This window comes from Lepidochelys kempii, chromosome 13 (genome assembly GCF_965140265.1).
Source record: "Lepidochelys kempii isolate rLepKem1 chromosome 13, rLepKem1.hap2, whole genome shotgun sequence".
NCBI classification, from domain to species: Eukaryota; Metazoa; Chordata; order Testudines; family Cheloniidae; genus Lepidochelys; species Lepidochelys kempii.
In genome coordinates, this window is record NC_133268.1 from 18,224,735 (window position 1) to 18,245,092 (window position 20,358).

Sequence of the window (20,358 nt, forward strand, 5' to 3'; positions counted from 1 at the left end):
ATATGCACAAAACTGATTAAGAACTGGAAAGCAATAAGCAGCCATCTGTTAATGGTTTTATCCCCACCATAGTGCTGGTAGCAAAAGCTTCTGTACCCATTTCAATTCACCCACTTCCCTGGATTAGCAATCTTGTATTGTTGCTACTGAGATGACTTGTCTTATTCTAGATGACCATTATCTTCATCACCTTCTATTGCTTACATTGTCTGATTTACTGAGAAAACTCAGCGTTCCCCACAACTGCATTTCAAATTAAAAAAAAAATTATATATATATATAAATATATATAAAAGACAAGTGTGTTTAATTCCTGCTTGTGTTTTTCAATAAAAAATTCAGGTCTTGTTCCCTCTAGAATGCACTCAAGCTATTATATGAGTAAGCTAGTGAAATCTCAGCAGTTGAGAAGGAAAGGGTTTTTACACCTCAGAGAAAACAAATTTCATTATATAATAGGAAAATTATTTCATTAGTGGTAGGCTTTTACACCCATGATTGTTAAACAAGTGTTAACCAAAGCATTATCGGAGTCTGCTGCAGTAGTAGTTGTGAAAAGTTTCAACTGCCCAGTCACTGCACTGAGGTATACATTTGAAACCTAATATTGACACTTTTTCAAAATATTTCTGCCACGTACCAGCAGTACCATAACTGAAAATGTGTTTATCCTAAACTTCATCCCACTCTCCTGGTGTGGGGGATTAAAAATAGCATAGGGGCTTCTATACTGATTGTGTATTTAATTAATTGATATTTCTACTACATTTATTTAAATGAACCTGCCTGTGAATTACCACGGTGCTGCAAACTCTAGTTCTGTGTTGATGTAAAGTAGAAAATGCTTTGATTCTGGATAATGATAACAGATCAGAGTACACACTACCTAATTTGAACTTTGTTACATAACCCCAAAAATGGCTTGTGAATTAAGGTTAGCACGGGGTTCTCAAACTGGGGCTTGCGAGCTGTCAACCACCACTGCCGAATCCCGCTTTGCCTTCAGCATTTATAATAGTGTTAAATATAAAAAATTGTGGTTTTAATTTATAAGGGAGGGGGTTGCACTCTGTGTGAAAGGGTCACCCGTATAAAAGTTTGAGAACCACTGGGTTAGTAGGTAGAAGGTTCTGAGACATCACAATTTTTTGCATTGTGCATTACCCAATACCTTATTCTTTTGCAGGCATCAGTTGATAACTCTTTTTTTTTTTCTTATTTAGGGCTTAAAGATGGAAGCTACGAGCAGTTCAGGTACATTTTTATCAGGACACACTAAGCAATGAGGAATCTGGGGTTGGGAAAGCAGAGGAGGGACTTACCTGTCTGTCAGGGATACCTTTAATGCAAACTCTCCCTCCAGCCCTGTTAATTTGAATTTCTGTAGTATTCCTATTTATTCACGGGCAGAGCATGTTCTATTTCCTGTCATTCAGATTCAAGCTAAAATAGTTTCCCATCTTTCAGACCATAGTGCCGGTGGTTTTCTTGGTGATGGTTAACTCTTTTTCTCCTTTTGCTGCTTGATAATTAGGCAGTTTCAGCGTCGAAGGTGGCCAGAAATGAAGAGACCTTCATCTTCCAAGTCGCTGTGAGTTGGGAGTTAGTTCATGAAAAGCTTTAGCTTAACGTTTATTTTTCTCTCTCCTTTTTGCATGCAGCATCTATTCTCACTGTTTTCAAATAGGGGATCCTCACTCTTAAAGATAGTAGTATGGTTCTGTTAGTTTAAGTCAGCATTGTGTTCAATTTAGGGTTATTCTAAAATAGCTGCAGTGAAGGAGGTTAAACATTCAAACTAGCAACATTATTTTCTACTATGCGCACTTGAAATGAAGGTACACAACTTTCACCAAAAATCTTCAGACTTCTGCCTCCTTTCAGTTAACCTAGGGAACTAACTCAATATTTGCACTAAGAGAAAGGTGCTCTATGACGAGCCTAGCACCCAAACCATTTAAAAGGTTAAAGCAAGCACCGTAAATTACATTTAGAAAGAAATTAGAAGGCACTGCAGAGCACAAATGTAACACACTCCCAGTAAGAAATGCCACTGACCAAGAGGGCAGCCCTATTCTGTACCAGCATGTTTCTGAATAGTTTCAGTTTGCAGCCCCATAAACCACATGCAGTTTTTCAGTCTTGAGGTGACACAGATGCGGTTCACAGCTCTAAACTCTGAATCCCAGATGAAGGACTGCAACCTTTTTGCCAAACACAGATACCTAAAATCCCTTAGTCACAGCTGCCTTCTGGGCATCCAGAAGCAGCCAAGGATAGCAGAATTGCAAACATAAGCATATGAAGACAGGCTAATTCTCTCAGTTGAAGGATCAGATTTTTTTCCCCTGGTACTAGCATAATCTCAGTCTTGTCTAAATTAAGTCTCAGCAGCTCGCTCACTCTCTAAGCCATAAACTCAGACTGGCCCTGGGCAAGCCTGTCAACCACATGAACTGGATCTGACAAAGCAGTGGCTGACGTGGGCAAAAAAAACCCCTATGTCTCAGGAGCCGGTACAATCTTACTATTCCCCCAGTGGCCTCATGCATACTATGAGCCGGAGGGGTCAAGACTGAATTACCCAAACTATTCAGGAAAAATAACTTAAATATATTCTGACATTCTGCTAGAGCCCAGGGTTTTCTTTTTGTTGAATGCATCTTTCTCCATTAATGCAGTACTGTCAAACCTCTCAATCTACCAGAGTCTGAAAGTGGGGACTGATCTGCAAGAAAATTTAAAATAGCATGAGGTTTCTGTATGACCTTGGGCAAGTCACATAGCCTTTCTAACTCAGCTCCCCATCTGGGAAGGAAATAGCGATAATAGCACTTCCCGACCTTGCAGGGATGTGAAGATGATAAAGCCCTTAAAAACTGTGAGGCACTCAGATACTATGGCAGTACGTTCGATAGATCGGGTTAATTCCTAACTCTACCCTTAGTTTTGTGATACTTTGTCACCATTTTTTTAATTGCAAGTTAATTACATCAGAAATAATCAGCTTTTGAACTACAAGGAGTAACAAGTGTTGAAATAAGGGCCAACTAAGAGTACTTTGATGAAGAATGTTTCAAACTTAAGCTTCAATTTAAGGGTAGATGATCAATATGACACTTTATTTTAGCTAACAATTTTTGGGCCTCGTTTTAAGAGGCTATTTAGCTATACTATGTTCTCCACATAACTGATTTTAGGTGGTCCACAGATAAGTAGCTCCACTATCTTTCCTGCATGGCACTACTGAGAAGCAAACTTACATTTGCAAATACTTCACATCCCAGCATATGAGAAGACACATACACTAAAATATGTTTATTTTATTTAAAGAGGACAACTGTGGGAAGGATGGGAAGGCTAACCTCCTCCAACTGCTGGACCTCAATGAGGAATCAAACCATCCAGAACTTGAATCCTTGTACAGACTTAATGAAAATGTATATGATTTCAGAAAATTATAATGTTAGTGTGGAGGACTGGATGAACTTTGAGGTTGAAGTAGATAGAATGTTTGCACTGTTGAGTGAATTAAATAGATAGTGAATTTTGGGGAACTACTGTCAGGAATATAGGTCCCTTTTTGAAGTCCACAGTTGCACCTGCTTTTGCTTTGGATTATACTTCACAAAGTCACCACTAACACTGTTCAAGGGACTGATGGGAAAGAAAATGTGACTGACACCTCAAAGCACAGAGCACCCACAAAACTATTTCAGTGGGAACAAATTAAAAACCTCTCTTCGCCTCACCATTGAATGTCGTTAGAACAGATGCAAAGTTTAAACAATATGGAAATTTTTGCTTTTGACTGGGGCAAATTAAATGAGGACCGTGGTAGAAAATTATTATTTAGAGATTCAGGAATTCAAGCCAGCAGCACTGAAGAAGCAGCAGCTGAAAATGCTCAACAGCACAATACTACTTTTCCTCTAAGGATATCATTTTAGTTCACTGTCTACATAGTCAAGATTTTTCTTACGGGTGGCAATAGGGTGGCTAACAAAAAAGCAGATTGACTGAGTGGTTCTGTAAATACTCAATGTCTTGTTCAAAAGAAATTCCTTCAAGGTGTGAAGAATTCTGTTAATAAAAATTGTGGAATGCCCAACTCTCATTTCTCAGAATGGTCCCTTGTTACTTAAACATTACGTAATAAATTTCAGAATTCATCCATTTTTAAAAGCACTACAAAATTTCAGTTAATGTATGTCTTGAATTTTAACGAAATCAGATTTGTATGAAGTCTTTTTATGTGGTAAAATGATATTGTATGTTCAAAATGAAAACAGTTTGTTTGAGAAAGCACATGTTCGCTTAGTGGTATAACTTTTACATTTGTAAAAAGCAACAATCTTGGCCAATAAAAAAAAGTTATAGCTCAGTGTACAGGAAACTAGAACTTTTGATTTAATGTCTATAATCTGCAGTAAGTATTAGGAAGGGAAAGCCCCAATCATTTACTAAGTAATTTAAGTATCTGTGAATATTTTCATAAAGAGGAGGTTATTAAATACACTCCAAACAGGATCTGCAAATGCACTAAAGGTTAGTTTTCATGTTAATCATATACAAAACTTGAAATGGGATGCTCACCATAATAGATGCCGTGTGTTGAGTATAAAATCAAGTGGACGACCAACAGAAGGAAAAATCTGAATTTGTTTAGTAATTCTTCATTCTGACTACCCGAGATTTTCAAAACAAATTTGCTTATTATGTTTAGGGGGCCAGCTGTGCAAAGTATGTGGGCACTTTTAAAAAAACTAATAGGAAGCTTCAACAGAGATTATTCAGTTATCATATAATGTCTGTGCCCCAGCAAGTAAAGTATTGGTGAATGTGGAAAGAGACTCTCTCAAGGGTGACACTAGTCTGTTGCTGTATGTTTTCAGTGAAGCTAGGAAAAGCAAATTTGGTTTAAGCCTGTATTCATCTCATCCCTGGTCAGATTTAATATATTGTCCAAAACAGTCTTGTCAGTTTTGCATTTCAGAAGTAGAGTATATGTGCTGGGCTAGGAAATGCAATCAGATATTAGCTTATACTGAGTTTAAAAACATTCGTAGATTCACCAGCAAGAAAAGACAATTATAAGTAACTGGCAAATGGTCTCTCTGCAGAATGTGTGTTTTCACTGTTTTCCAAACCTTTCCCAAAGAAGAAAGCGTATGTATCTGTATACAATTCCCATTTGGGAGAAGAAGGGGTTGTACTTAACGTTTTTCTGTCAGCTGGCAGCAACCTTTGCAGATGGGAGAATGTGAAAGATGGAATCCTGGAAGGCCAACTAATGTTAATAATGCTGCTCTATATCCATCTGAATATACATTTCAGGAAAAAATGGCAAAGTATATTTTCAAAATGTTATACAAAAGTTGCTTCAGCCTGTGGTTCTTCCCTATGACAGAAGGTATATATTATAGCAAGAAAACTTCTGTCCCAAACCTTTGGTTATTCCCAAATTCTTTTTATTTCCCCATCCTTTCTTCTAGTTGTCGGTTGTGTGTCAGAACACTATTTTTAAAGCCAGAACGATTTTGTATCAACTGCAAAGTTGCCTATATCTTCAGCCCCTGAGACATACCTAAACCCAGAAAACCAAGAGTTCTTAAATCATTCCCCAAATCTAGTCTCTCTCACATAATAGTGTTATGTTATCACATCTCTCAAGAGTGGCTATATTTTGGTTTGGTGGGGAAATGCTAGATTCCTGGCCTTGTTAGAATATAAGTGGCACCCTTCAGAGCTTAAACAGCTGACATACTAAATCACCACATTCTGGTTTTAAATAGAAACCTTTATTTACATTATTATTAACATCAAAACACAAAAATCAGGAGAGCAGTAATACTTTATAACCAACCCTTTTATAAATCAGCCCACATGGTTTTTTGTTTTTGCAGTGTAAAGATACACACATTTCAAGCGGTACTTAATGTAAACTAAATTTAAATGCTATTCTCAGTACTGTATGCCTTCTCCTGAGAATTTTTTTAAAATATTGCTCTCAGAATTATATGGTTTCATACTTGCTGTATCATTCTATCAGTCTGCACTTAAAATCTAAAATAAAAAGTGTGCTAATTGGTGCAACATTCAAATGGTTTTGTTTATAGCTTTAAAAAATGTTCCTGAATTCCTCACGTTAAAAGCACAAATTTAGGATGAGATTGAATAAAAGACTGCTTATGGATTTTATAACACATGGTTTCTATAAACAACAGGAAACCTGGCAGGCATGTAGTGAGACTGTGTCTGCAATGCAGTAATGATGCAACTGGTTATATTAGTAAACTGTGATCGTACTGTCAAAACCAGTCATACAGCTTCTTGAATCATTCAAAAAACACAGTTATTGGAGATATCAAATACCACCAAAATCAAAGGACTATTTCGTTTAGTAAATTAAATATTTCACCTAGGTGAAATATTTAGATTGTTGCCTTTAAAGGTTTCAATAACAACTAATTTAAAAAGGTTTATCTTTTTATCATATTTTAATTAAAACAAATCTTTGGATTCAGCAAGAAGTAATTTCTGGAAAAAACCAACATTCTAAAAGCAGATGAGGGAAGAAGGATCCTTTGTAACATCCATCAGGTACCACATTTTAGAAGTATAAATAGAATCATTCAAAAAAAAAAGTTAAAGGGCAAAAAGCATAAAGTAGTACTTATCCTGAAGATGTCACTAGTCAAAGCAATCAAGGTTTGCAGCTTCCATCAATATAATGACAACTACAAGATATAAAATCATTCTATTCTGATTTAATATAAAAAGCAAAGGATTGTTGCCTTTCAACTCCATTACGTTGCACTGACTCAACCAGCAGGTGGATTCTAAAAAGCAAGAAAGGGTAAAACAGTTCCTTATGCTTTTAAATGTCATGCATTACAACACAGATGAACCAGACTGAGGAGTGGAAACAACTAAATTACTACAGCCAAATCTATGTTCTCAGTGCTGATTCTACAGACTGGGCTGTATAAGAAGCAGATTTTTATTGCACCTACCTGCCTTGTGGAGTAGGACTGTGGCTGTACATTTAGGATGAAAGTTATGGGAATTTTTGCACTGAAAATTATTTTCATTAAGATGGAAGTTCCTTCAAGTTACTGCAAAACAAAATATGACTTTCTAGTTATAGTACCAAAAAGAAAAGATCATAATCACTGATTTTCACTCACTCAGGAGAAGTCCGTTTTCCATTATACAGTGAACAACAGAACAAAAATACCACATGCCTTAAACATTTCTGGTTCACACCCTTATGGAAGTTTCCAGGTTTCAATCGCCATCTGTCTGAAAGTGGATAATCTGGAATAGCATCTTCGTTTTATGGACAAAAAAATACAACCTGTCAACTGATAAAGATGAATAGACTTGTAACTTAACATGAATACGGATAGTAGACACACTTGTTTGGAAAATACATTCATTACAATAGAATAATCCTCAGGTGCAGAGATTTGGTTAAACGGTGGTTTAATATCCATAAAGATTTCTGGATGTCATGTGCCAACAAATGAGTTGCTTGCTGTAAGATGTGATGGTAGTGAAGTAAATAACAAGAAATACTTAGCAATAGGCATCTTCTCTATAAAAACCATATGAACTGTTATGACAAGTAATGACAGTTTACAATTTTTTGTCAAATTGCCCTATATAAAAAATGAAATGTAACAAAGTGCTCACTTAATGTGGAGAAAGCATTAACCAATTGCTTAACCCTAAAGAAATGATCTTTTAAAAAAGTTATATTAAAGATATAAAATAAGTGGCAAAGAAGAAAAAGATATGGGCCAAAGTCACCCAACTCCAAGGTCATTAAATTAAAAAAAAAAAATTGAAAGGTCTTCTATCTAGACCTCAACTAAGATGAGTTTACAGAAATCAACTGTGTTAAATATTTAGCTTCACAAACTCTGCAAAAATGAGTTAGTGACCTACAAAAGTCATATATATAATACAATTCTTAAAGATCATATTTACAAAATTTATTCACACAAAAAAAAAAACTGCAAAATTCTGATTCAGACTGCAGTGCCTTGCCTTGATTTTTCTGAAGGTTTTTTTCCCCCCAAAAACCATGAAGGATTATTGCTCTAATTTCCAACAACATAAAACATTACAGTACACAGTCTTTTCAATCAACAATTCTTAAAAGATTGGATTTGAAAAAGAACATGAGTACACCCTACCTTTCGGTTTATTAAATCCTTATCAAAGATATTGCATTAATCCATTATATAGCCTTTTATAAAGTGCACTCAGCTGCACATCAAAATTTAAATATTAGTCAAGATTATGTTTAAATAATTTTAATTTATTTTCTCTGTAACCCCCCTTGGCATCAATGGGCAGGATTTTGGAATATTACATGCCAATTCATTCTGCATTGCCACTATACTTGGAAATACTGACTCCTGGGGATAAGAGGTTAAAAGCAGCATTCGTATTCAGGAATTAATATAAAAGAGTCAAGGCTAGGAACTACATTCTCTGTCAGATATTCTTACTAGAGAAATCAGAATTCTTATCCACCATGACTTCTCCAGGCACTTTGGCCTGCCTGTAGTTAAAGGGCTTTGGATAGCTACAGTAAATAGAAGTGGTATACATAGAGTCTATCCATCATATTTACTAAAATGCCATTCCCAAATTCACATTTCTAGAGGCAGAGTGCCAAAAATATTTATGACCATTGTTTTGTACACCACAATATACAGTAATACAGAGACTCTGCGTCTACTAAAAAAAGTCTTTTTTGTATGAAGTCACTTGGGACATCTTGGTGATCAGCTGGAAAAATCAGTTATTTCCATAAGGCCAGTACTAGTTGCCACGAAGAATATGTAGCTTTTCTTTGTAATACTAGTGCATCGTCATTAATAGAGATCACTCTACTTTGGGAGATCACAGTTTTAAGTGTCAGCAGTATTTCTGTTAAACAAAAAAAGAACACGTATCAGAAAAACACCAGGATGGAATCACAAGGGGCACTAAGGAACTTATGTCTCACCATATCGTCACTGCTGGCATTCACAAAACTCCTGCTCAGCTGCCACATAACCCTGTAGGCATCTAAGTTTCCACCATTAAAGTCCTGAAGTTGCCTAAATATTAGATGGCTGTGTGCTTGTCCAGCCAGCAAGTTCTGATGCTGCTTAGCAGCTAGAGGCCTAACTCATGCCTAAGGCCCAGCAGGATTCACAAACTAGGTGTTCCCCTGCCTACTTACCATCAGGGCCCAATCCAGTGGCATGCTCAAAGCAAGTCTAAACCCACACAAAATGGGGGAAGGAGAAGATGGTGGTGCTTTTATTCCATTAGTTAGAGCACTCACCCAGGATGTGGAAGACCCAGATTCAGTTCCTCCCTCTGCCTGATGTGAAGCAGGGATTTGAACTTGGTTCTCCCACTTCTCAGGAAAATGCCCTAACCACTGGGATGTGGGGTATTCTAGGGCCAGGTCTCTCTCAGTGTCTCCTGATGGAGCTGCTCCGTTGTGGATAAATATTCATTGGAGCAAACGTACTGGAACCTGGGTCTCCCACCACCCAGGGGAATGCCGTAAACACTGAGCTATTGAGGCATTTTCACACACTGTCTGGCGCAGTGTGTATTTTGAAGATTAAAGTATTAAGACAATCCATTTTTAGGGAGAAGAGTGGCCTTTATTGGACTCCGTCTAAAAGATCATAAGAACTAGCACTTCTATTGCACAACCCTTTTTGTCTCCAAACACTTGCTTTACAAGTGTTAACTGCTTAATCCTCACAGTTGGTCAGTTTAGTCTAGTTGAAACCTTTGTTCTTAGACGTAAGATGGTCTTGCAGACAACTTGCAAAATCTCAGAAGATATAGTTGCCCCTTTCAAGTATTTTGGTCTCTGGAATTTCCCCAAGCTCAATAAAACTTTAAGTGACCCTTGTGTCTCTTGAGCCACAATCATGAGATACCTGAAGAGAAACAGCTAACCTAGAAGCAGACTGCCAGGCTTCAAAATGGATTTGGTGAAATATCAGCAAAGCTAGACAGAACCTATTGGAGCAAAATGAAAGCTTTATCCTCAAATGGCTTAGGGGACAGCAAGAGCTGAAAACCGGTGCATGAGAGGAAGTCGGCCATCTTGAGAACCGATTGTACTCAATAGGAAAAGAGAAGCTACGGACCTATAAAAGGATCTTATAATTACCCAGACATTTAGGGCTAACGAAGCCTCTGAATCTCTACAGAACTGTTCATCACTGGAGTGAATTGTTAGTTATCTTACCTGGTCTGGACCCATAGGCATGCCTGACATAGGCATGGTGTTAATATTCATTTGTCCAATATGACCACTGCTGCCATTCATATGCATCAGATTATAAGTTGTAGGGCTCCCTTGATGACTGAACTGCTGCTGTGGAAAAGAACTAGAGCACACAAGAACAAATAAAGTTACCTTCCATAAAGTTTGACTGATATTTTAATGCACTGCCATCCTTATACAAGCCATAAGTGATTGATATGACAGAAAGAAAAGAAATAGATTTACATCTTTACATAATTACCAGAACCAGAAGGTACCCCATGTGTTATTTTTACACATTGGATAGACAATATAGAAATACCGGAACTCTGATCAGTTTTAATTTTTATCTGAAATTTACAAATCAATTTACTTTTCAGGAATCTGATAAGTGTTCTTACTAATTAATGGATATAAGCTCTCTCTTGTAGCCCTTTTAGAGATTCCAGTGATCACAATAGTCCATCATCATATTGTTGTGCACAATTAAATTTCTTCCAAGGTATTTTGTCAATATTCCTAGACTAAATCTGATTTCTAATTATAAAGATATTAACTCTCGAATGTTAGGTGAAAAATCTATTCAGTCATCTATTCATACCTAGCCAGGACAGGATCAAGGGCATAACAGACACTAATTACTACAAGGACATGATATCTCCTATTTGTTGGTTAGAAACTCAAATGTTCAGTTTATCTTCAACAAAATCCTTTTCTGCTGCAAAATGTAAGACATAGATTTTACATTCAGGTGCAATGAAAAGCAATTTCTGGGTCATGAATAAGAAAATGCTGTAGCAGAAGTAAGAACATGTAGCCATTTGTAGTTCACGTTCCCAGAATTCAAAGCTGGTTGAAGCAGAATAGAAAAGACAAAGCCATGCAGTGGATTTATATTCCCAGTAGATGTCCCTCTAGATGATTTACATTGAAAGAATCATTGCCAAAATTCCAAATGGAAGACAATTTCACGTTGACTGGTGTACTGGTGAAACGTATACTTTATCTTTCCTTTCTCACCACTGCTAATTAATAAGAAGTGTGTATGTGTATTTAAGTCATGGAAAACAACACAAAAAACAACAAGAAAGCTTTGAAACACTGGTAAAAAGCCCACCAAATACACTAAGGCCTTGTCTACACTACAGAGAAAAATCTATCTAAGCTACGCAATTTGAGTTACGTGAATAGCATAAGTCAAATCAACGTAGCTTAGATCTACTTACCGCGTGATCCACACTACGCAATGTCAACGGGAGACGCTCTCCCGTCAACTCCCCCTACTCTTCTCCATCCGGTAGAGTACAGGAGTCAACAGGAGAGCGAGCTGCGGTTGATTTAGCGGGTCTTCACTAGACCTGCTAAATCGCCCGGCGATGCATCCATCACCACCCATGGATCCCCCGGTAAGTGTAGACAAGCCCTAAGAATTATAAAGACTTTGCAGATGAGAAAAATGATAGAAAGTTAAGCTTACTGGCCTAAATACTGTTCCTTAAAGATTCCCATGAAACCTTTAATCTTAGCATTGAGGGGACAAGGGATTCATGGAAACCTTAAGTCAGAATCTCCTTGCCTGTGCATCTTTGGGTTAGAACAGGGGTGGGCAAACTTTTTGGCCCAAGGGACACATCTGGGTATGGAAATTGTATGGCGGGCCATGAATGCTAATGTAATTGGGGGTTGGAGGGTGGGTGGGCTCCAGCTGGGTATGCGAGCTCTGGAGTGGGGCTGGAACCAAGGGATTCGGAGGGCAGGAGGGGGATCGGGCTGGGGCGGGGATTGGAGCATGGGAGGCATTATGGGGGGCTGGCTTCGGGCAGCGCTTACCTCGAGCAGCTGCCAGAAACAGCAGCACGTCCCCCCTCCGGCTCCTATGTGAAGGTGCGGCGAGGTGGCTCTGTGCGCTGCCCTGTTCGCAGGTGCCACCCCTGCAGCTCCCATTGGCTGCAGTTCCCCAATGGGATCTGCAGGGCTTGGGGCGGGGGCAGCGTATGGAGCCCTCTGGCTGCCCCTATGCGAAGGAGCCGGAGATGGGACATGCTTCTGCTTCCGGGAGCCATGCGGAGTGGGGCAAGACCCCGACCCTGCTCCCTGGCTGGAGCGCCAGAGTGGGGTAAGCCCCGAACCCCGCTTCCCAGTGGGAGTTCAAGAGCTGATAAAAATGTCTGGATGGCCGGATGTGGCCCCTGGGCCATAGTTTGCCCACCACTGGGTTAGAACCTTAATGTTATTTTTACTATGTGTGGGCATGCATGTACACACATACCTTTCATTACAAATGTGTGTGTGTAAACCACTAACATCTATTGCGTTGACTAACATGAATATAGGTTTTGATTACTTAGCTTTTTTTTACCACATACACTTAGAGATTCTGCGTGTTTATTTAAGAAATATGGTAATGATTTTGTAAAGCAACTAGTGATTTTTGGTGTTCAACTTCAGAGAGTTTAAAAGAGACCTGGGGTGACATCCTGGCTGCACTGAAATCAATGGCAAAACTCCTATTGATTTTAATGGAGCCAAGATTTCATCCAGGATTTTCAGAAAGTGCTAAGCATCCACCCTCTGAAAATCAGGTCTCTTTGAAGTGTTTTAATTTGGCACTTAAACTGGGACACCCAAAATCACAGGTCACACTTGAAAAACACTGACCTAAGTCTTTCCTGCTCACCTGCTCCTGGCCATGTTTCCTGATGACCAGCCTTTCATCTCAGGGGACTGGTACATTGCTGCTGTCTGAGAGTGCTGCATCATGGGATTTTGGGAGGCTCCAATTCTTGATGACATCATTGGGTTGGGAGGGCTTGCTACTCTACTGAATGTGGGATCAGGTTGTTGGCTTATTCCTTACAAGACAAAGAACAAACAAAGCAGATGCTCATTGTCATCTTTAAGCATTTTTAGTCTATCTCCTTGCAATGGAGGATGAAAAATGTCTCATCACATTAACAAGCGTGATGAGTCCTGAACCCTCAGGAATTTACAATTGTTCTTAAACACTAGTCTGCATTTCCCTTACATGCACATTAGATTTGTATGTGCTCACATGCACATTTAAAACTTCATTCGCTTCTGCAGCTTATTGCCCATCTGAACTCAGAATTCTTTCCACAGCAACTAGCTGTGATATCAAATTATAACTCAATGTGACAAATAAGCAGCATGAGCAAACAAACATTTTAGCAATAAAATCCTGTTTTTGCAAATAGTCTCAGTAATATTGCAAAAGGGAAGGGCAAAGACACATATAGGTTATATCAGCAAAATGATTTATAACAAGATATTTTTGGTTTTCCTTAAGTTTTCAGCAGTGTTTCAAAAGTTTTTCCTCCAATACTTGAAATAGGAGCTATTTACATTTTCCTCATAATTCATGTGTGAAAAAAAACAGAAGATATTTTCCTCCTTGGTATACAGTATCATAGGTGTGTATGAGACAAATTAGCTAACAAATAAGGAGTTAATATAATATGCAATATCCATCTTGGTAATTTAATCATTTAATTGTATCAGGAATGTCTCATATTCTAATAAAATATCTGCATTTAAGAGAATGCTGCAGAACGCTAGTCACATAAATTGCTGTAGTGTTCTGTAGCAAACAGGTTAGGGAATTTACTTGGGATTATGTATCTGGATTCACAATAATGACTTTTCTCTGTCAAAACTGGATTTTGACGGAAGCCAGATAGTAGGTACATATAGATGCTGCATGAATTCAAATAAATATTCATTGCTTTCTATGAATGAACTACTGAACAGCTCTATGGAAATCATGACAGTATGGAATGATCCAGGCAAGAAAGTTATCAAAACAGAAAGGGGGGAGGGGAGGAAAAGTAATAGAATCTGTTACATCAGGAAACAATATATCGATAAACTAATTATATAGTAAACAAACAGGAAGCTCATTGGCAGCACATTTAACAGTGTTTTAATTTTTTATTATTTTATATGGTAATAACCATTTCCTGGGCTGAATAAATGCTGAAACCTAAAACAAAAATTCTAAGGAATTTTTTACCCCAGGATGGAAACAAGCTACACAGGTTAACAGCTTTCCCTACACTCTCCTCTCATCCCTGCACTCTGTATACTGGAGATCACTGTGCTTAGACTGTCTATAACCAACAAAGGTTTAGCCATCCTAATCCTCTCCATTTCCTTTAACTTTCACTAGCTTTAATATATCTGCAGGAAGGGGAAGCTGAAGCAGCCATTTTTATTATGGGCAGCATATGGCAAATTCTGGAAGCAGCAGCCAGAAAGCTTTGCATAACAATTGTATAGATACTGGAAAATAACCAAACAATGATAATGTAAATTCTTGGGTTCTCATTGTTTATACTGTATCTTCACAAATAGAAATGACTTGCATGTATATTTGATGAAATCATGGCTAGTATGGGAAATAAATGTTCAACTATGGATAAATAATTGTATAGCCTCCCTGCACTCTGACAGAGAGAGTTCCATTTAATAATATTTGGTTACACAGCGTGTTCAGGATCTCTGAAAACCCCTCATCCACCCACCCACCCACTTATAAGAATTTTTTATCCCAAGCCTCACTGTGATCTGGAATATTTAGGTAGATGAGATAAATGGAAGAAAGGGAAAATGGAGTGAGGGAGAGACAGAGTTGAAATGTTAGCATCAGTACCATAATTAGGCGGATATGGGAATTGCTGTGAAGGAACTTGAGCCATTGGGGGACCTGCCAGAGAACTGTCCATGCTTCCTGAGGCAGTCACATTTGGTGGTGGACTGAAGGTCTGAGGTTGTTGCTGTTGCTGCTGTATCATCATTGCCATCCTCTGCTGTCTGATATGATGACTTATTAGCTCCCTGTTGCGCTGAGCCACCATCTGAGCATTAAGAAAACCTTGCTGCTACCCCACAAACAAACAAAAAAAAATGTATTGGATGATATTTAACAAGTAAAATTAAAGGCATGCCAGAGAATCAATCCATGTAAATATTTTGTACCCACAGGACCCAGCACATCAAGGGCTAGCAATGGAATTCACATTAATGAAAGCCAGCCAGCAGTGTTAAGTTTGTATTAAACTATCTTATTCATGCTAAAAGCTAATGCAGGATGTTCTTTTCTTACCACTCATTTCGTATGGGTAAAATACTACTTACACTCTGCAACTGTAGCATATCATAACAGACCACAGGTACCAGTGCCCACAAGTCTGCAATTTCAGAATTGTGGGGGTTATACCCACTTGATAAGGAGGATCATTCTTGAGCCACCAAAGAAAATAAATATACCCTGTGGAACTATGAGAGAAGGCCTGAATTCTATAATTCGTGTGTTTGACATGTTTGTTCCCTGCTGTTTTACAACATGCTATTTCAGAAGGGTGAGTGCGATGATTACTCACCTGTGACCCCACTTGTGTCTGCATGACTGGCCTCATGACTGGGGCACCACCAGTACCTGGGTTTTCCATTTTCATCTCAAGTGCTTGACGGGTCTGATTCAAAAACTTAGGGAAAGACGATTAACAGTGTGTAAGTGGGCTGTATTAATCTGCTTCAAATAGGAATCTTCAAAAACACCAGGCTACAACAACCAAACCAAATAACAGCTAAACTGTTTATGTGGGGGGAAAAAGAAAAAGAAACCACCTTTCTGCAAATGTAATTTTTTTTTCCATCTAGAATCCAGAGATTAGTGTTTTTACCTAGTTAGATACATAAAAGCTTAATCTTTAAACTTGAACATGAACAGTTGTTATTCACACATTCAGATTAAGTGGCCTGGCATTAAAAGGCTTTACTATCTCATAAAATATTTTATAACCAAACTTATTTGAAGCACAGTATAGTAGACCAACGCTTATACTCTTAAGTTCCAAAATATAATTAACTACAGGTTTCAACTCTGTTTCAAGGGTGGATACTGTTAAAGCTACTATTATAAAAAGACATGACAGTTGCTCCATAAAGCCATAGCCTGATTCAATGTCATGGCACAGCCAAGAAGAAAGGTATAGGGTGGGAAGTGCTGAATACTACACTCTTTTATAGTATAAACCACTACATTAATTCTCCCAGCCTCTATCATCTTACACTCCCTATTATCCAGAACTTGGTCACAACCCTTTACATTTATTACAATAAAAATTTCATCTGCTATCAGATACTTTTGTTATTCAAAACATAGTCAGGGTTCCCCAATGACTTATGGATAATAAAGGTTTTACTCGACTGAGGCATACAAATTACATTTCTTAACAGAATATTTCAATTTAAATCAAAACGGTGAGACAACAGATAACCTTTTTAAACCAGCACTTCTTCGGCACAGTGTTAAAATCTATCTAGTTTCTTATACTGTGCCTATCACCATAACATCAGGGTATCTAAAATGGATCAGATTCATAAGGGAGAACAAACAATACTTTAAAAAAGTACCACCACCATTCACTTATATTTTATTTAACACAATCAGATCAAGTGATATCTGAATACCTCTATTCATAGAGGGAGTGACTGGTAGATAATAGCACATTTTAATATTTGTGAAGTCATTGTTTTGAAACAATAAAAGTTAAAGTTAAAAAGGTATTTATGCCTTAAAAAACAAAACCCAGATATATTTACTGCGGAACTCACTGGGGCCAAGTGCTTAACAAGACTGAATAAAGATTGGACATTTGCATGGATAATGAGATCATCCAGAGTTATATTAAATAGGATTATTTTTAAAAGAACAAAAATGTGGATGTAATATAAGCCTTTGTACTGCAGGGCCAAACCAACCTCTAACTGGGAGGTTCTAGGAAGAGACATCTCCTATAGGCAACTTATTCCATCGTTGACCAAATTGAGGTTCTTGCACTTTCTTCTAGAGTCTAAAGTATCCGGTACTGGCCACTGTCAGACAGGATGTTTGACTAGACAACTCTCATGTGAACGGATATGGCAATTTCTATGTTCCCTTTATTCTTCTGAAGCAATATAATTCACTATACCTCTCTCTCCACTGCAACAAAGTTTTCTATCTTTTGGAATAAGACAAAAGTGAAAGCACAAAAGCAATGATTACCTGCTGCCCCTGAAGCCTCTGCTGGAGTTGCATTCTGAGCTGCTTTGGTGTATTGGTTCGGGGTCTCATTACACTTGCTCTAGGATGCATACTTTGCAGCGGAAAATTACTCTGTTGGCTCATCTGATTCATCATTGAATTAAAGGATTGTTGTTGTCCCTGCATGTTAGTAAAACCCCCTGGCATTGCTGCCCCTTGCCCCTGATAGGGCTGACCATATAATGGAGGCTTCTGGTCAATCATAACTGCAGATTCCGGACCTTGAAATGAATCTTGCTTCGGTTCCAAAGTTTGCCCCTTTAACAGACAAAGAATATATCACAAGTAGTAAATGCTGAAGTAATCATAAAATTAATACATCAAATGATCCAGCAAAAAAGACTGTGATCATTGTTGAACAGAAAATGTGGCATTTGTAGAATGCTATTTGCCTTGGTTTTCACTTCCTGCAGTCTTATCTGTCTGAAGTGATGATTATAGTTAATAAAAAATGACTTTTCAAAACACTTTTGAAGAGCCCAACACACAGAATAGTTACAAAGGCTGCTCCTTTTGTCATAGGTGCTGACTCCATGGCTGCTCCAGCCCCATACTAGCTCCCCCACAACCCCAGTGCCTCCCACCCGCCAGCAGGCCCCGCGGATCAGCGCTGCATCTTCCGCCCACCACAATCAACTGTTGCGCACCGTGGAGGAGGCTGAAGGGAAAGGAGCAAGAACGCAGTGCATTCGGGGAGGGGGCGGAACTGTGTGGGAAGAAGCAGGGCAGAGGTGGAGTGGGGGCAGGCCCTGGGGCAGAGCCAGGGTTTGAACCCCCACCTCCCAGCACTTTGGAAAGTCGATGCCTGTGCCTTTGTAGTTTAAAGTGTAATTTTGCTTTGAAAAACGACTTTGTAAAAAGGACAGTACAGGGTTCTGTTTCTGAATGATTTCCAGATCAAGTGTGCTCATTCTACAAGATTTTTAAAAATATTTTTTATATTTTTAACAGCCAGCCATGCAAACTCAGTCTGGGATCTGAAAGCCATACTGAGTTCTTTTGTACTTGCACATCATTGCCACTAAAGTATTCTCCAATCTGAACTCTGTAGATGATGCATGAATCACAAGAATCCAATTCACTCTCCCACAGCTGTGCTACTTCTGCAGTGCTAACAGGAATAAATAGTAATATATAATTGTTTGTGTTAATATTGTAAGTAGTCAGGAATTGGAATATATCCATGTCTGTTATGCTAAAATGGCACCTTCTTACGTGTAATATTTTTTGAAAAACATAAAACAAGTTATTTTGGTATAATGTTTAAGGAATACTGGTTAGTATTTTTCATCAAAGAGGGATTCATGAAGCAGATTTTAAAAGGTTGAGATGTTATGCTTTTTTTTAGTCACTTTCCAAGTACCAAGATCATACAGAAAGCAGGAAAATAAATGGTTAAAAACCTCTTGGTTACTTACTTGATTTACAAGATCAGGAATTCCTAATGCTCTGTCAATTTCCTCCAGTCCTGTGACATCTGTGTTACTCAGCAACGTGTGCAGCTGATCTAAAAGAGCCCTTTCATCACTCTGGCCTTCCATGTTAGGAGGTGGACATAAGAAATCATCCAAAGAACTTCTAACTAATTGTCTATAAAGCAACAAGTTTAAAACCATTAATTATAAAAACATGTGGCATATATCACCTGCAGAGAGCAAACAACTTTACAGAAATGGGTAAGTATTACCCATATTACAGAAGGGTAAACTAAGGCATAAAGGTTAACAGATACAGGCAATGTCCCAGTAGCAGAGCTGGAAACAAAAACTAACGGCTTGTCTACACAAATACATAGTTCATGGCAAGCTGAGGTAGTAAGCTAGAGCACGGTAGATTTACAGCCTAGCTTGCCATGAACTGCTAATGTAGACAAGCCTGAAGTCTTTACTCCCAAGTCCATTAATGCATGCACTAAAATGGAAAAGACCTATCAAATCCAACTATTATCAGTTTACGAATCCATGATAGCAAGAGAGATGAGAAATTTTCAGAGTTAGAAAAGAACTTTCAAAGTTCACTTCTAGGAACTTATGTGGCACTGCCATATATTTTCATATTATATACATGTATGTGTTTATAAAAATGTATTTAAAACAATTAAAACACAGCTTAAAATTATCCTCAAAGCTGTTAAACCAGGTTATTTTAACATCGGCTGTAAGCCATATTGGTGGTGGTGTTAGTGTTCTGTTAGGGCACAGGCCCATTTTTTGATGAATCTTCTGTGTCAGCTGGTGCCCACTGCTCATGGAACAAAGGGCTCTGCAAGCACTTAATGGGTTCAGAAAGTCATATAACAGAACAAATACTATTCCAATTTTTAAACTCTTCTTGTAGCAGTGATTAGTCATATTCAATGTATGCAGCTTTCGTCAGCCATTCTAAACCCTACCTGTTTTGTGACCCTCGAGGTCCTTGCTCCATGGAGAGCATGCTGTCAGGCCATGATCCTGGCTGGTTAGATGGTCCTGGTTGCCCGTAAGGATTACCTCCCATACCCATATTAATCTCAGTAGGCCCTGTGAAGTAAAATTAATTTTTTTATTTTTTGAAAACAAAGGTAAAATTTAACATCCTGCTTTACATGGGAAATAAAAGTTTGTGATTCTACAGATTGTGTGTTATGCTGGTAACTTCAATATGTTAACAGTCTAATTAGAACTAAATACTTTAAACAGCATGTACACACGTACACACACACACACGATATGAAGGACTAGAGCTATTGCTCTCTACATGATAGGATTTTGATTTCTAAAATCAGTCCCAAATAGGAACAATAAGAATGCAGTAACCTTATAAAATTCAAAAGTGATTTTTCAGGGTGGGTTCATTTAAATCAAAGATTTAAATCCCCATTTTATTCATGATTTAAATCAGCAAGCAGGAAACCTTATTTTAAATAATCAATTTTAATCTCATTTTGCATTTGAATTTTTTAGTTATTTTCCTA

The 20,358-nt window shown here is 38.1% G+C and overlaps 2 protein-coding genes across 13 annotated transcripts in view; one reads left to right on the forward strand and one right to left on the reverse strand.

Annotated features, from left to right (window-relative positions):
* Nucleotides 1-15,355, forward strand: part of SULF2 (sulfatase 2) — a 248,480-nt gene extending 233,125 nt beyond the window's left edge. For 2 of the 3 annotated variants that reach the window (XM_073309507.1, XM_073309505.1), the window contains 3 exons: nucleotides 1,224-1,254; nucleotides 1,535-1,591; nucleotides 3,334-6,092. In XM_073309507.1, coding sequence (XP_073165608.1) covers nucleotides 1,224-1,254; nucleotides 1,535-1,591; nucleotides 3,334-3,364 — 119 coding nt within the window. In that variant the 3' untranslated portion in view covers nucleotides 3,365-6,092. Of the gene's footprint in view, nucleotides 1-1,223; nucleotides 1,255-1,534; nucleotides 1,592-3,333; nucleotides 6,093-15,298 lie in introns of those variants that run through there. The other variant, XM_073309506.1, reaches the window with a different exon arrangement.
* NCOA3 (nuclear receptor coactivator 3) overlaps nucleotides 4,000-20,358 on the reverse strand; it is a 168,674-nt gene continuing 152,315 nt past the window's right edge. For all 10 annotated transcript variants that reach the window (XM_073309495.1, XM_073309499.1, XM_073309498.1 and 7 more), the window contains 8 exons: nucleotides 19,798-19,924; nucleotides 18,824-18,995; nucleotides 17,367-17,663; nucleotides 15,697-15,801; nucleotides 14,967-15,195; nucleotides 12,975-13,149; nucleotides 10,280-10,421; nucleotides 4,000-8,946 (listed from right to left, as the gene is read on the reverse strand). In XM_073309495.1, coding sequence (XP_073165596.1) covers nucleotides 8,935-8,946; nucleotides 10,280-10,421; nucleotides 12,975-13,149; nucleotides 14,967-15,195; nucleotides 15,697-15,801; nucleotides 17,367-17,663; nucleotides 18,824-18,995; nucleotides 19,798-19,924 — 1,259 coding nt within the window. In that variant the 3' untranslated portion in view covers nucleotides 4,000-8,934. The remainder of the gene's footprint in view (nucleotides 8,947-10,279; nucleotides 10,422-12,974; nucleotides 13,150-14,966; nucleotides 15,196-15,696; nucleotides 15,802-17,366; nucleotides 17,664-18,823; nucleotides 18,996-19,797; nucleotides 19,925-20,358) is intronic.